The sequence below is a fragment of the Petaurus breviceps genome, unplaced genomic scaffold (genome assembly GCF_028583685.1).
Source record: "Petaurus breviceps papuanus isolate PSGF00001 unplaced genomic scaffold, PetGlider_PUasm1.0 154, whole genome shotgun sequence".
Classification (NCBI taxonomy): Eukaryota; Metazoa; Chordata; class Mammalia; order Diprotodontia; family Petauridae; genus Petaurus; species Petaurus breviceps.
In genome coordinates, this window is record NW_027185715.1 from 1439392 (window position 1) to 1455212 (window position 15821).

General features: G+C 44.2%; 1 protein-coding gene across 1 annotated transcript; it reads right to left on the reverse strand.

Moving 5' to 3' along the window:
* Nucleotides 1–4968: 4968 nt before the first annotated feature.
* On the reverse strand, nt 4969–10336 carry TAC3 (tachykinin precursor 3). Its single transcript, XM_069081470.1, has 5 exons — nt 10223–10336; nt 6862–6970; nt 6557–6586; nt 5574–5627; nt 4969–5115 (listed from the first exon to the last, which is right to left on the reverse strand). The coding sequence occupies exons 1-5, from the start codon at nt 10334–10336 to the stop codon at nt 5042–5044; spliced, it is 381 nt and encodes a 126-aa protein (XP_068937571.1). The 3' UTR covers nt 4969–5041.
* Between the last annotated feature and the right edge of the window lie 5485 nt (nt 10337–15821).

The window sequence follows — 15821 nt, forward strand, 5'->3', positions numbered from 1 at the left end:
CTTCCTTCCTTCCTTCCTTCCTTCCTTCCTTCCTTCCTTCCTTCCTTTCTTTCTTTTCTTTTTTTCTTTCTTCCTTCCTTCCTTTATTTCCTTCTTCCTTCCTTTCTTTCTTTCTCTTTCTTTCTTCCTTCCTTCCTTCCTTTTTTCTCCCTTCCTTCCTTTCCTCCTTCCTTCCTTTTTTTCTTCCTTTGCAGAACTTTATTATAGTTAAAGTGAACATATACTGGTTTTTGAAGTAGTTAGGGTCAAGTGACTTGCCCAGGGTCACATAGCTAGTAGGTGTAGCCTGCTAGGGATGATTCCACTAGTTAGATAAGAAGCAGACCAAAGAGGGCTGGAGCAAACCAGGTGCCTCCCAGCCTGTCCTTGTGGATGATGGGGAGTTTAAGGCTCACCTCACTCCAAGTCCTTCTTTTTAAGGATGCCTTATAGATCTTGTTGTTGTTCACCCTCAGTTATTGAAAAGGACCAATGACATCATGAGGGTTATGTCTTGACTTGCACATTAATTGGATTTAAGTGAGGCAGAGTTGTGCAAAGCCATCAATTCCACTCTCTCCTCCAGAGTCCAGTGGCAAGTCAGGGCGAATGGTCATGGCTCCACCTTATGGACCTAAGACTTTGACCCAAGAGCCAAGAATCCAGAAGAAAAAGTGATTTCCTCACCAAAAAAATAATTGTTTCTCTTCCATTTGTGGCTCCTGCTTTTGCCCCACCTTGGGGAGGAGGGTATTGGGCATCTGGTCTAGGAGAAGCTCCCACCCCAAGTGGCAGGGTTTAGGCTTCTGGTAGGCAGCACTGGGAATTCTGCAGCCTGTCATTTGGGTATGAAATTCCCTTTGGGATTAATGTACTGAGATTTATGGCACATTGAATTAATAACAGACACCCTCCCTCTCCCTTAGCCCCCTGCCCCTAAACCAAAGCTGAGTTCACATAATGGAAACTGTTAGACTAGAGCTGTAGGGGATGGTAACTGAGCATATCCTCAAGGATTCTAAAATCTTTTTAAACCACTGAGTTAACCCCCACCTCACCCGGGTTTTTGGATTAAGATGGAGATGGGGAGGGAGCAGTCTATTTTCCTCTTTTCCAGCATCACTGTTGTGTTATAGTGTTTGACATAGTAGCAGCACACACACACACACACACACACACACACACACACACAATGGGCTTTCTCCATAGATGCCTCTGTTTGGTCTTAACACCTGCCTCCTTAAAGTAGGAGCTTAGAGAAGGGGAATCAGAATCTCAAAGCTGTTTTTCTCCCTCTGTAGTTATGTCCATCTTTTTCTAGGAGCTCAGATAAGGTATTCAGAATCTCCATGTCTTTGTCTGAGGTAGGCTTCTAAAAGTCTTTGGGCTTTAGGTACCACCTTCCAAATTCATACCTTTATGGGTGTACTAATTTGACATATATTTACCAGTTACCTTGAAGAGGACCCTATGTGAGATGCCTCGGAAGGCGGGATAGAAAGCTGAAGAAGAAATGGTCCCTACTCTCTAGAAACTTAGAGATAGATTAGTAGTCAGTGAAAAACTAAACCAAATTAAGAAAGACACCACTCTAAGTCATGTGTAGAAATCCTTTTATTGATGATGAGTATATAGATTATATTTTGAATTTGTCACTAAAGAGAATTGCTTGGCATCTGCAGTCAGTGACCATGGGATTGATGTCACTCTATGTCGTTTGTACGGTGGAGTGATCAAAGCAGGAGAATGATATAGCAATGAGTCAAGAAATAGAATTGAGGGTATTTTATCCAGAGGTTGGAGGAGGCAGGCAAAACATCTTCAAAATGCAGTCCAGAGTCCCAGAAGGTGGACAGTATGGGAAACTGGCAAAAAAACAAAAAAGCACATTTTCTTTGTATATTGCAAGACTCTTGGCTCCCATTCCAACAGCCAGTTTGAAGAAGTCTGCTGGGGAAAGAAGGAGAGAAAGCCAACGTCTTAACACTTTGCTTTTTCGGTAGGCTGCAAGAAGGGCTAATAAGAAGCTAGATTTCCCCTGCCGACACAATTCCTTTATCTTCCCAGGCATCACATTTAACTGGTAGTTTCATTGCTCATCGCCACCCATGCACGTATGTATGCATGTATGTATGTGTATGTATTATGTGTGTATGTGTGTGCATGCAAGTGTGTGCAGTGTGTATATGTATACACACGTGTATATTGTTATTCTTCCCCATTTACATGTAAAACGATTTTTAATATTCATTTTAAAAAAGTTTTGAATTCCAAATTCTATGCCTCCCCTTCCTCCTCTAACCTCTCCCTGAGATAAGTAATCTGACATAGGTTATACTTATGTACCTATACATATTGCCTAAGATGGACTATGATGGCATCTCCATAAGCCAATCATCCATTCACCAAGGGGGCCCCATCATATATCCCTACCCAGTGCACTTGTGTTCGTGTTTCTGGATCCTGTACACAATCCCTGTTGCTTCCTCTGGGAGTATTTAGTAATAAAAAAGTTCACAAAGTATGGGCCAGAGTCTGTGAGGTCAAAACTATTTTTTAATTTCTAATACAGTAAATGTTGATAGATATGCCAAATAAGTCAAAAGCTCTTTGAGTGGGGTTCCACCCAGTTCCACCCAGCCTCGATCTTTATTAAAGTGGTCAGGAGAGTAACAAAGTTTGAGAACCACCGCCCTAGATTCCTCCCCCTCCATTAAAAGAAAACAATATATTAATTAATTTCAAATAATTTCCTTCGAATGCCACTTCCTCTTTTCCCCGTACCTCCCCCTTCCTCTCCACCCCTCAAATCTCATGATCTAGTCACAGATTGCTTATGATGGCACGGTGATGGTGAAAAGAGGGACACAATTATGTTCCTAGATCTGAAAAGAGCCTGGATTTACCCGCATGGATTAAAAGTAGGTTTCCACAATTCTCTTATTTCTGCCATTTGTATAAAATACTATGGCAAAATTGCACTGTAATTATCTTTATGGGCTGGTACATTACACTGGGGGAAAGTATGTCATCCCGATATAGCTGCCCGTATAATTACCCAGCCATTGGCAGGACTGAAATAACCATCTAATGAGAGCAAAATGATACGGTAAGTACCATGTAATCAACGAGTTACGGTTATTAAGGCTCTTTGTGCCCTCTCACCCAGCACCAAATGGGGACCCAGACCCAGCCTCCTCTAACTACTGGGAATCATACATACACTGTATCACTTCAAAGGTGAGTCTATGGGCTGTTGCTCTGGCACCCTAAGGTATATTAGCATGCCTAACAGCGACCATAAGGTTAGGGATGGGGTTCTCAAAGGTAATTTGTCGATTTCCAAATTTTCTTCTTCCTCCCAATCTCCTTCTACACCTTCCTAGCTGTGATGAATGACCCCAGTAGCCTCCCTATCCCACTAAACAAAGAAGCCCTAGGAAGCTTAAAACACCTGAGTCACTCTGTCAGTGTAACAATATCTGTCTAAAGCCCCTCTCCCAGTGGCTGGGGAATTTGAATAGCAACTCCCTGGAGTCTTCCCTCCCTCCCTAACTAGCATGAATCAGCACCAGTCCCCAGGTATAGACTCCTCAACCCCTCCTCCAATGCCTAGTCTAACTCTAGAGTTTACTGGTTGGATGGGATGCCTCATTCCACCAGGACCCCACAGGGTGCTCAGTTCCACACAGACTCTAGAGAGGGCCTGACTTGTTTCCATCTTCTCCGACTACCCAGCTTATTTATTCTAGGTATGTCCCCTAAATAAAATCGGCTTGCTTTAAACAATGTCTTGCATGTTACGTGTTTTCTTGGACTATTGGTATTCTGAATCTTCCTAAACCTGTATCAAGACAGTGGCTCTCTCTCTCTGGAAACTAATGAAATAAAAGGACCAGATGAGTCATTCCTGTGGGGGGGAAAGATGATGTTGGGGTGAGAAGCTCCATGTTTTGACTAGACATATCCCCAAGGGGACTATCACACCCAGCTCATCAAGTGAGAAATCTGTCAGCCTATTCATCTGAGGGGTCCAGTATGGACAGCTTAGTCAGCCTGGCATCAGCTTCACAGTCAGCCAATAGGATCATCAGGGGTGCTCCCACCTCCTCCCCAACCCCTGCTAGGCAGTAAAACCTAAATATCCTTTTCAGCTGGGTCCCATTAGATTTAGTGGCACTTTCTGTTCCTTACAGATTCATTCTTTACTATAGAAGAGCCACAATGACCATCTATTCTGAATTTTAAGAAACAAAAATATACTTTTAACAAAGCTTTGAAAAAAGGAATATTCTTTGTCAGACTGTGAGCCCCAATTTGTTGGTGTAAAAATGTGATCTCTGTAGGGTCTCAGTGTGGGCCCTGGACTAGATGACCTCTCAATGCCCCTTTTCAGATCTAGACTATTATGATTCTTATAGGACACAAGAGGAAAGGGAATTGCAGACACTTTCTCCTATAAACTAGAGATGTTGCCTGTAATTTAGAAAACAATCTCATTTTATTTTACATGGATTATAAACTCTTTGTGTCCTGACACATGAGGGGTTCTGATTTTAAAGAGGGAAAAACAAACAAGTGTCAGTGATAGAGAAATCCCAGGGAAAAGTATCATAGCCTCTGCCTCAGTCCCTGTCTATACCACCCAACCCTAACCACTGAGGCTCCCTATGTTATGCTCTAGATTGAAGCTTGGGCTCCTGCACAAACCACTTAGTCCAAGTCTACTAATTTCCTTCTTTTCCCTAGGGCACAGACCAACCAGAATGTGATGAATGAGCCAGACTGATATGTCTAAGGTTCATCACACTCTAAGAATATTCTCTGTGTGTGTTCACATGTGTTCATCGGTCTCTTCTGAATATGATATGTTTAAGGATAGTATCTCTTCTTGCATCATCTTTGCGGGCACCAATTGCTCACATAATTATTTTTTATCAAGATGGGTTTCTTGAGCAACAGCAAGAAGGGGAAAGAGGTGCACAATTTACATATGCTTACGTGTTGTGGTTCATTTATCATGCTCAGCCTGGCCTTCCCTCCTATTCTTTCTGGACTTACCTTATTCTGAATTGGTGGAATACTTGGGGTCACCAAAACCAGGGAAGATTTCTTGGTTCACCTCCACAGGTGGTTCTGAGGAAGGGACAAATAAGGAAATTAAAGAGAGGGCTTCTCAGAGTCTGGCCATCATGTACTCCTACCATTATCCCATCCTTATCAGATAAGGATTGGCAATGGTGTGGAAACTGGGGACTAGCTGAGAGGTTAGGATTAGAAATTAAAGACAGAGAGGAACAGGGGCTCTTTTCAGAGAGATAAGAAAGTAGAGGTGGGACTAGAGTCCCCATTCTTCCTGTCTTATTCCATGATTACAGCCAGGATGACTCACCAGTATTTTTCCCCTTTATTCCAGAGGCCTCAGTATGGGCTGGGGTCAAAGTTGATTGATTGAGAGAAGGAATGGGGAATGAATGAGGGACCACAGCATCCTCACCAAAGAAAAGAGTCTTTTCCTCTGGTTCTTAATTTAGGGCATTGAATTTTGTTCTATCCTGTGTAGGCCCTAAGCCCTTTCTCCACCCCACACTTACCGGACTGTATATTCCTTTTCCCCATGAGCCCCACAAAGAAGTCATGCATGTCCCCTGTAGAAGGAGATATAGAAAATCAACCGATAGTTAAAGAGAGAAGGGGGCAAAGCCCAGCACTCAGAACACCTCTCCTTGCCAGCTGAGCCAGCTGAGACTTTTTCCACCTTATCTATTGGTATCAAAGAGGTGTGGGATCCACTGTCCTCCCTACAGACCTCCACCTCCCTTCCTCTATGTCTTCCAATTATTTCCAGAAATTTGGGTCCTGGTGGTTCAGAGTGAATGTAAAAAGCAATTATTTCTCTTTTGGCCAGAAACCCTAAGGGTCTTCCCCTCCCAGTTCGATTTTTTTTTCTCTTTGGATTAAACTGGTCATCCCTGGATTAATTTCTTAAGCAGCCCTGAAATGGGCATTGCCTCACACAAAGTGAGAATTTGGAAAGACCTTAGTTTAAAAAGGTCAAGGTCTCCCACTGCATCCTGGGCCATCTCCAGTCATCCCCATCTATATCTGGTCACTGGACCCAGATGGCTCTGGAGGAGAAAGTGAGGCTGGTGATTTTGCATAGCCCTGCCTCACTTGAATCCAATTGCCTTGCAAGTCATAGAGTTATCTTCTTTCCATGATCCTCTTCGAGAATGAAGTACAAACCACAAAATTCCCTCCCTCATACTACCCCCATACATCTTCCTTTCCTTGCCCACTTGGATTGGGAAACTTTACAGATGCCAATCCTGCTGCTTGCTGAGCAACCTTCAACTGCAGATGGATGATCTTTCCATGGTGCCAACTACACCCCTCGAATACAGGAGAGAACTGGCTGAGAAAGCACTGCTGGCTGAGTTAGGCCATTGCTTTGTTCCAAATGAGATGAGTCTTGCCAAATAGCCTACCAGAGCCTAAGAGTCCTGGGGGCATTGATCAGGTAGTCAGCAGGGAGAGAGTGGGGGAAAGAGAGAGAGTAATGGAAAGGCCTACTTACGCTTCTGGAAATCCATGGTCTCCTTAGGATCTATGAAACCAAGAAAGCAAATGTAAGGAGAAGCATGGGCTGGTGTGTGAGGGAGTCCTGGGGAAATGATACTAAGAGATGAGAGCAAATAAAACAAAGCAAGATTTCTAAGCCAGTGCCCCCCAAGCTTCCTCTTGGTTCCTTCTCACCTTAACTCCACTGAGGGTGGCTTAGAGGGACCCATCCCCGGGTGTGGTTCTCCAGTCCCCCCCGCCCCTCCAAGATCTTGTATCTCATGCCATCTCTTTAACCCTGCACCGGGGCTGGAGTCTTACCCACACTTGTCTTGCTCAGCAGCCTCAGCAATCCATCCAGAGATAGAGATCGGCTGTTATACAGCCTCCGAAGCAGGGATGGGGGGAGTTGGTACAGATCCAAGACCTTCTGGTACAGACAGATACAGATACACAACGTTGGGTTGGGGTGATGACAGCTAGAAGCCCCCAAGATCCCAGCTGACCTTTGAGGGTTATGCCCCAATCCCTAGGCTTGCTTTCTGCATGATAACGCAACCACCACATTCATGCCCAGCTTCCCTTAACCCACTTAGACTTTCTTGCCAGGGACTACTTGGCACATCCTAAGATTATCTCATTTGTTTCAGGATTTCCTGTGATATGCATTCTTCCTCTGATTTCAGATGCTGAATATTATTGAGAAAAGAAAAGCATAAAGAACTCAAAGCACCAGCCTGGGGACCGAGACTATTCAGTCTTTCCCAATCACTGTCTGTGATAAGATGTCTGTGTCTGGGGATCTAAGAAGGGAGTTCAGAGAAGCCAGATTGGTGATGTAGGACATGACCAGCTAGCTAGCAACAATACCTTTCCACATCCCTGACCCAATAGGAACTGCACTAAAGCTCCAGTTGAACTTGAGGATTTATTTGGTGATGGGAGAGATTAAAAAGTAGGAGTGCTGGACCTGAAATCAGGAAGGACCTGAATTTTAAGCTGCTTTAGATGCTTATTGGCTGTGTGACTCTGGGCAAGTCACTTAACTTCCATCAGCCTCAGTTTCTTCATCTGTACAATGGAGATAATAATACAACTAGCCCACAGGGCTATGATGAGAACCAAATGAGATGACATATTTAAAGTTCTTTGCAAACCTTAAAATGCTATATGAATGCTAGTTATTATTATAATTATTAATTATTGTCATTAAAGGCCTTTCAAACTTCCACTGGGATGGCCTCTTAAGGTCCTCTCTTTGTTCCTTATTCATGCTAACACTCAGCATGGGGGTCTTCTTCACTCTGGTAAACATTAGTAGTGTTTAAGCCATGGGTTTAGATAGCATGGGCTCCCTGCCCCCTCCCCATTCACAGTAAAGGTGGAAAAAACATTGAATTTAGAGTCAGAAGACCTGTTCGTCCCAGTTTATTGGCTAACTTTGGGCAAGCGATTTGACCCCTCTTGGCTTCAATTATTCGTCTTTCTAATGAGAAGGTAAGATTACAGTCCTAAGGGGATGGGGCAGTACATCCAGATTGCTCTCCCCAACTGAGTTGGCCAGGTTGTGGGTTGGGAGGAAAAGGGGCTTTACTGTGAGGTACAAATGTAGGTAAAGTATTGGGATATAGCTGCTCTTCTGCAGTTTCTCTCTACCCCCCTGAAATATTCCTTTTACCATCTTCCAACCCACCTCCCATCTTTGTGTCTTCATATTTTTTACTTTCCTTGTCTGTATCTCTCTCCATATATCTTTATCTTGGATTTTTCCTTTTCTGTTCCATTCACACTTCATCTACTCTGGTTTTGTTTGTCATGGGTGTTACTGAGTTTAAAGACCCCTTCCCTCATGTGCTAAGTCTTGGGGCTGCCAAATGGGGGCTCCTAATTGTTCTCATGATGGGGTTCTTTTTTTTTTTTGGTACCTTCAGGAGCTGCAGGGTGGTGAACACGCAGAACACACCCAGCTAGTTGCAGCTGATGGTGTCTGGCAGAGAGACAATCATCATCAAAATAGAAGAGAATTACACCTCTCATCTCACTAGAACCTCAATTGCTAAAGTCCAATCATTCCCTAGAGTGCACATACACATTCATTCTCTCTCTCCCTCCCTGTCTCCCTCCTTCCCTCCCTCCCTCTCTCCCTCTCTCTCTGTCTCTGTCTGTCTCTCTTTCTCTGTCTCTCTCTCTCTCTCTCTGACTCTCTGTCTCTCCATGTCTCTCTTTCTCTCATACACACACTCTCTCTGTCTCTCACACATACTCTCTCTTTCTCACACTCTCTCTCTCACACACTTTCTTTCTCACACACACATGCTCACTTGCACTCTCTCTGTCTCTCTCTTTCTCTCTCACACACACACACACTCTGTCTTTCTCTGTTTCTGTCTCTCTGTCTCTCTCTCTCTCTCTGTCTCTCTGTCTCTCTCTGTCTCTCTGTCTCTGTCTCTCACACACACACACATACACACACACGATATTGATTTAGATATACATAGGTATCCCAGATTCCCTGTGGAAGCAAGAGAAGAAAGCCTTGTCATCCTGTTGCAGTCCAAGAGAGGAAACCGAGGAACAGAGAGCCTACAGGCTGCCCTAGGTCACACAGCAAGAGAGAAGAGGCAGAAATCCTAACCATGTCAGACTAAAGCTTTGCCTGTGAACTCATATATCTGGGAAAGATAACCCCAGCCCCCTGCCCCTCTTGCCACAAACTGCTCTGGCCAGTCAGCCAATTTGGCACCTAGAATTGTCAGTCTCTTTTTATGTCTGCCTCAGTTCCTGGGGAGGCCACTTTCCCCAAATTGCTCAAATAGTCTTCTCACCCTCTGTAATGAGATGCTAAGCAGACTTGGGCTAGAGAAGCAGCTTAGATTTCTCATACATACGGAATTTGTAATAAATCCCACCTGTAATCATCTTAAAAGCATTTGTGCCAATGTAATTGCTGTCATTTCAAAACTCTGAAAAGACTCATCTTCTCCCTCCTCCTCCTCCCTCCCCAAACAGTTCCCATCCTCTTCCCAGGAGGAACTTTGGAAAACAGAGCCCAACCTGTTGTTTTTCTAGGCTGGAGTGTTAGGGAGAGATCACTGGAAGAAGAGGAGAAGGGGCTGGGCTCTTAAGGTGGGGAGGGGGTGGGGGGGATGGATAATGGGGTGGGGGGAAAGGGGATAAGAGGGACAGTAAAAGAATTTCTTTGCATTTCAATAAATGTCTATGAGACATTTGTGTGCAAAGTAGCATGCAAATGCTTATTGATTATTTTGGGAACAGAGGTTCTGGTGTTTTACCAGGGCTCTGATCATCTGACCAGGGACTAGGCTATGGGAAAGAACCAGTAGGGAGTCTATCCTGACCCCTAGCTCACTCCACCCCCCCCCCCCATAGCACCATTCAATCAATATCAATCAATCAACAAGTATTCTTGAGCAGCTACTATTAAGTTCTTATTAAATGAGATACAGATACAGTGATAGAGATGTATTTTCTTGCACTCACACACCCCTATACAAATGCACAGAGACACAAAGAGAGCTATATATGTGTCCAATCACGCGCACGCACACACACACACACACACACACACACACAGTCCTTCCCTTGCTGCCCTTGGAACTGAAGAGATATTAGAACTAAGGGAAAATCTGGCTCTGTGAAAGGAAAGGGAGCAAAGTCTTACCTTGCCGTGGTCCCCACCCAATGCCCCTTGCTCCTGCGACTCCTCACAGACAGCTTGGCAGCTCCTTCCGACTCCGAGGACCAGAATAGCCATGAGCAGCAGTGTGGTTCTCATGGTGCCTAGGAGGGCAGAGGGGGTGAGGAAGAGGAGATGATCCCCAGCCAGATCCCATCCCAAAGCCAAATAGGACAGACACCAAGCACAGAGACAACACGGGTGACCATGTGTCATGAACTGACGTGTATTGACAAGCATGTGTGAGCCCACTCCTCACCACAGCCCAAGACTCCATGGTAGGGAAGAGGAGAGAAAGAAGGCTGTCTCTGTGCTGGTGCTGAAGTTCTTTGCCTTAACTGCCCTGCCCATCATGGGGCATCATCTTTCACCTCCCCCAAATCTGGGTCTGACAGGGGCAAACCATGGGACTGAGAACAAGTCCTCATTCCCTAGGAAGTGAAGGTGGCTGTAGATGTAGGAGGGATCTATGCCCCTTGCTTACACCGATGGAAGGGTCCTAAATGGTCAACAGTTTCCTAACAGAGAAACTTTCCAATTGGAGAAAATGGAGATTGAACCTTTGGTCTCCTGACATTGACCTACCCTCCAGCAGAACCTTCCCTCCACAACACACACACGTCTACTTGCCCAGTCTCTTGCCTTTAGTATCAACTTCCACCTCCCAGAGTCCCTTCCTCTTGACTCTGGACCCCATCAGTAAAAACTGTTCCTTAGTCTCAGTGCCCACCTCTCACACACATATCCTTTTTCCTCTAGCCTACTTTACCTCCTTTTCCTATCACACCTACCTGGAGTTGAGTTGGTAAGATATGGAGGCTTAGGATCTGTGGGTCTTGGGGTCCGGCTTCCCAGTTTCCACGAGGATGCTTCAGTGGCTGCTGTTGAAGGCAGAGGGGATCTTGGATCTGGCAGAGACTCAGTCCCTGCTCCCTGATAAGGACTTTGGGAGAGTCTGGTGGGGTGGTGGGGCTGAGGGGAGGGGCCAAGAGCCACCAATCCTGGGGTGGATAGAAGAGGGGGGAGATTGGGGAGATGGAGGGAAGGCGGGGAGGAAAATGTTGCAGCCAGAAACCCTGAGAACACAGAAAAACCTACCAGATGCCCAGCCCAATGCTAATGCCACCTTCCTAATAGTGCCTGAACAAGGAACTTAGAAAATAAGCATTTATTTATTTGTAGGTGGTTTGATGTAGAAAACACTCATGATATGTCAATAAGCACAAATGCAGTCAGTGCCTTCATCTTTGCCCTTATCTCCACAGAATCTCTAGAGGATCTCCTCTCTCCATAATTCCCCAGCCTCTTCTCTGCTCTCCTCAAGCACCCCACCTCCCACCCCTGCCCCTTTATGAGCTGGGCTGGCCAGTCTGAAAAATTCTCATTCATGTTCCCCTGAAACGTCTCTGTGGAATACATAGTCAGAGCCTACCCTAGGCCCTCGCATAAATATCCCGTATTACGCTGGGACACATTATTTGGACATGTTACTCTTAGGGCTCTGGGACTGACTGACCTATTCTTGGCTATACCCGCACAGTTTCTGAGCGGGGATCTGGGATCAGATCAGGACTGGTAGAGATAAGGAGGCCTGAAGGAGAGCCTCCAGGACCAGATAAAGGGATGGGTTTGGAGGGTTTTCTCCCTCCCTTTCCAAATTAGCTCCTCATGCAAATGCCTATGCTATAAGCCAGCCAGATCAGTCTTGCATGTAAATCCAAATCTATGCCTCTGGCTTGAGTTTTCTCACCTATAAAATGAGGGAGTTGGTCTAGAGAAGTTCTGATGTCCCTTATGATCCTACGATTAATCCATCTCTGAGCCTGCTTCCAAATCCAGAGATCCATTCATCATGTCCCATCTCATTACTCAAGGGTCTTTTGGGGATAAAGAGATCTGGGCTTCCTATCTCTTACCATGGGTGTTCCTGACTCTAGAGTTCTTGCTGTAATCTAACCTTTATCCCTCCTGCTGCAGTCTCACTAAAGAGAGAAGAGAAAAGAACATGACTCCCAGTCTGCCCCTACCACCCCCGCCATGCCTTAGGATTCATCCCTTAATTGCTCTGCTTATTTTTTTTCTTGTTTCAGGGTTTTTTTTCCCCTGTCTAATCTGCTTCCCTGAAGTTCTGTCATCTTTGCCTGTAACCTTTTAACCACCATGTTCTGTACCCCTACTGTTAGGGGGAGCTTATTCTGCTTCATTTATCCCTCTCCGAGCCCCAGCAGAGAGGGAGAGGGTGGGGAAAGAGAAGGGGGGGAAGGAGAGACAGGAGAGAGGCAGAGATGGAGAAAAAGAGGGGGAGAGAGAGAGAGAGAGAGAGAGAGAGAGAGAGAGAGAGAGAGAGAGGAGTGATAGAGAGGGGGATTGAAACAGACACAGAGAGAGAAAAGGAGAGACAGACAGAGATCAGAGACAGAGACAGAGACAAAGAGATGATACAGAGACACAGAGAGAGAGAGACAGAAAATAAGAGTGGAGATAAGGATAAATACACATAGAAAAAGATAGATATTAGTAACTACCAAGTTTCAGCCAGATGCTTGAGAGTAACACAGCTTGGGTAACCATCTACCCTGCCCTTCTCCCCTGGGATTGAAAGAAAGCAAGAGAGGAACACTGAGCTTGCCTCTCTTGTCTTATCCTTGGATCTGTCTTATCTGGAGCCTAACTTTTGGATCAGGGTCCCTCCCCAACGTTTTGTCTTTTGCTTGCTTTCCTTTGGAGCTGGCAGCTCAGACTTCATAGAGAAGCTGCATCTACCTACAGCAGAGGTTCTTAACCTGGGGTCTGATGATGCCCAAGGGGTCCACAGAGAGATTTCAGAGGGTTCATCAATTTATATCTTTATTTTCACTAAAATCTAACTGAAATATAGCATTAACTTCAATTATGAATTTAAAAGGAAAAAAAACCAACACATTTTTTTTGGAGAAGGGATCTGTAGGCTTCACAAGACTGCCAATAGAGTCCATGATACCAAAAGGGTTAAGAACCCCTGGACCAGAGTGTGGGCAGCAGTTGGTTCCCCAGACCCCTTAATTATGCACAAGCCTAATGAGATCCCTTTAAAAGCTCAACTAATTATTGAACTGGGTGCACCCTGAAGGAAAAGGAATGGGGCTGATTGAGAAAAGCATGAAGGAAGAGGCGGAAAGAGTCTTGGGTACTTAGAGGCAGGATCCAGGAGGAGGAAGGTAGGCATGAGAGAAGGGCAGTGTAGGTTGCTCATATGAATAAAATGCCAAATAGACCAATGGATTATTGATTCACTTCAGAGTGCAAAGCTAACGCAATGTTTTAAAAAAATCCATCTTCTATTTGTTAAAGGGTTCCCTCCCACCCCTCAGTGGAGAGTGGTCTGCATAGGTGAGAAAATAAATGCTTGGTATTTTTTTAAATAAAATTTTATTTAAAAAAATTAAAACTATTTGTACTAGATAAGAAATAGAATTGTGGATCAGTGGAATAGAGTACACAGTAGTAAATACAATACACAGTAGTAAATTATTATAATAACCTGGTGTTTGATAAACATAAAAATCTAAGTTTAGGGGTTAAAAACACATTATTTGGTAAAAAAAAAATTACTGGGAAAATTGGAAAGCAATCTGGCAGAAACTAGGTATAAGACCAAAATCTTGTACCATTTACCAAGATGTGGTCAAAACAGATATATAACCTAGACACACAGGGAGATAGCATAAGTAAATTAGAAGAAAATGAAACATATTATCTCTCAGAAAATGTAAACAAGATTAGAAGGAAAGCAGAAAACTAGGGGGGGGGGAATTTTACAGACAGTTTCTCAGAGAAAGGCCTCCTATCTCAAATATGTAGAGAACTGAGTAAAATTTAAAAGGATATGAGTCATTCCCCATTGACAAATGGTCAAAGGATAGGAACAGGCAGTTTTTGGAAGAAGAAATCAAAGCTATATATAGTCATATAAAAAAAAATGCTCTGTCATTATTGATTAGAGAAATGCAAATTAAAACAACTTTTTGAGAGATCATCTCCACTTATCAGAGTGACTAAAATGATAGAAGGGGAAAATTACAAATGTTGGAGCAATGTGGAAAAATTGGGGCACTAATACCTTGTTGGTAGAACTGTGAAGTGATTCAACTGTTTGGAGAGCAATCTGGAATTATACTTAAAGAGTTATAAAATTGTGTGACACCCTTTGACCCAGCAATACCACCATTGGGTCTGTTTCCCAAAGTGATTGGGGAAAAAGGAAAAGAACCTATATATTCTAATATATTCATAGCAGGGGCAGCTAGGTGGCACAGTGAAATAGAGCACTGGCCCTGGAGTCAGGAGGACCTGAGTTTTAATTTGACCTCAGACACTTGACACACTAGCCCAGTGACCCTGGGTAAGTCACAACCCCAGTTGCCCTCCAAAAGGCAAAAAATATTTTAAAAATAAGTAAAATATTCAGAGCAGCTCTTTTTGTGGGGGCAAAGAAATTGGGAACTGAGGGAATGCCCATTAATTGGGGAATGGCTGAGCAAGTTGTGGTATAGGATTGTGATGGAGCATTGCCATGCTGTAAGAAATGATGAGCAGGTTGGTTTTAGAAAAACATGAAAAGACTTGCATGAAATAATAAAGAGTGAAATGAGCAGAATCTAGTTTATGCTGTATACAATAATAGCAATATTGTTCAAAGAGGAATGATTAGTTATTCTGAGTGATATGATTATTCAGTCAACTATGAAGGACTTATTAAGGAAAATGCTACCTCCAGAGAAAGAGCTGATATATGGAATATATTGTATGATATATGTATGTATGTATAAACACACATACATGTGGGGATGTGTACGTGTGTATCTATACACATACATACATGTTAATATACACATAAAATATTGGCCTTCTCTAATGCGAGGTTGGGAGGGAGATAACTTGGAACTCAAAATGTAACCAAAAAAAAGAAAAACAAAAATTTTTAATTGGTGCTTCCTGTTGGTAATTAGCTCCTACTTCAATGGCACTTTGGGGGGCAAGGGAGCTTGAGATGGATAGAGTTGGGTAGAGGCAGTTCTGCTTTGGTAGCAAAGCCTCCTTAGGTTCTGCTTTTGGCTCTCTCAGTCCTCCTGTCTTCTCCCCTTCTTCCTCTCTCTGTCGGAGAGCTTTGGGTAAAGGTCTGATATAAATAATGTCCTTTGATAAAGCTCCCTATGCTCCTGGGGGTGGGGGCCCGGAGGGCGGTAATCAGGGAGATGGCAGGGAAACTAGTAGCTCCTTGATCTGCAGGATTCACAAGGACTTGAAAGGGTTGGTGCTGAGCTAAGCCAGAGAAGGAGGAAAGAAGAGCCAGGTATGGGGGTGAAGGTGTGCTCTGGGAGGAGAGGGACAGAGGCAGCACCTGAGGGAAAACAGCAGAGGCTTAGCTGTGCATTTTGCCTGAAAGGAAACCGCATGCAGTTTAGGCTCAGAATATCACATGGCACCTGTTCATTTCTAAGTCCACAGCACAGCCCCTGTTGTAACACAGCCTGCATCGCTGATGGACTAGAATACCAGGGTCCCTATCCCTAGCAGGTCTGCTCTAACCTGCACCCTCCTCTCT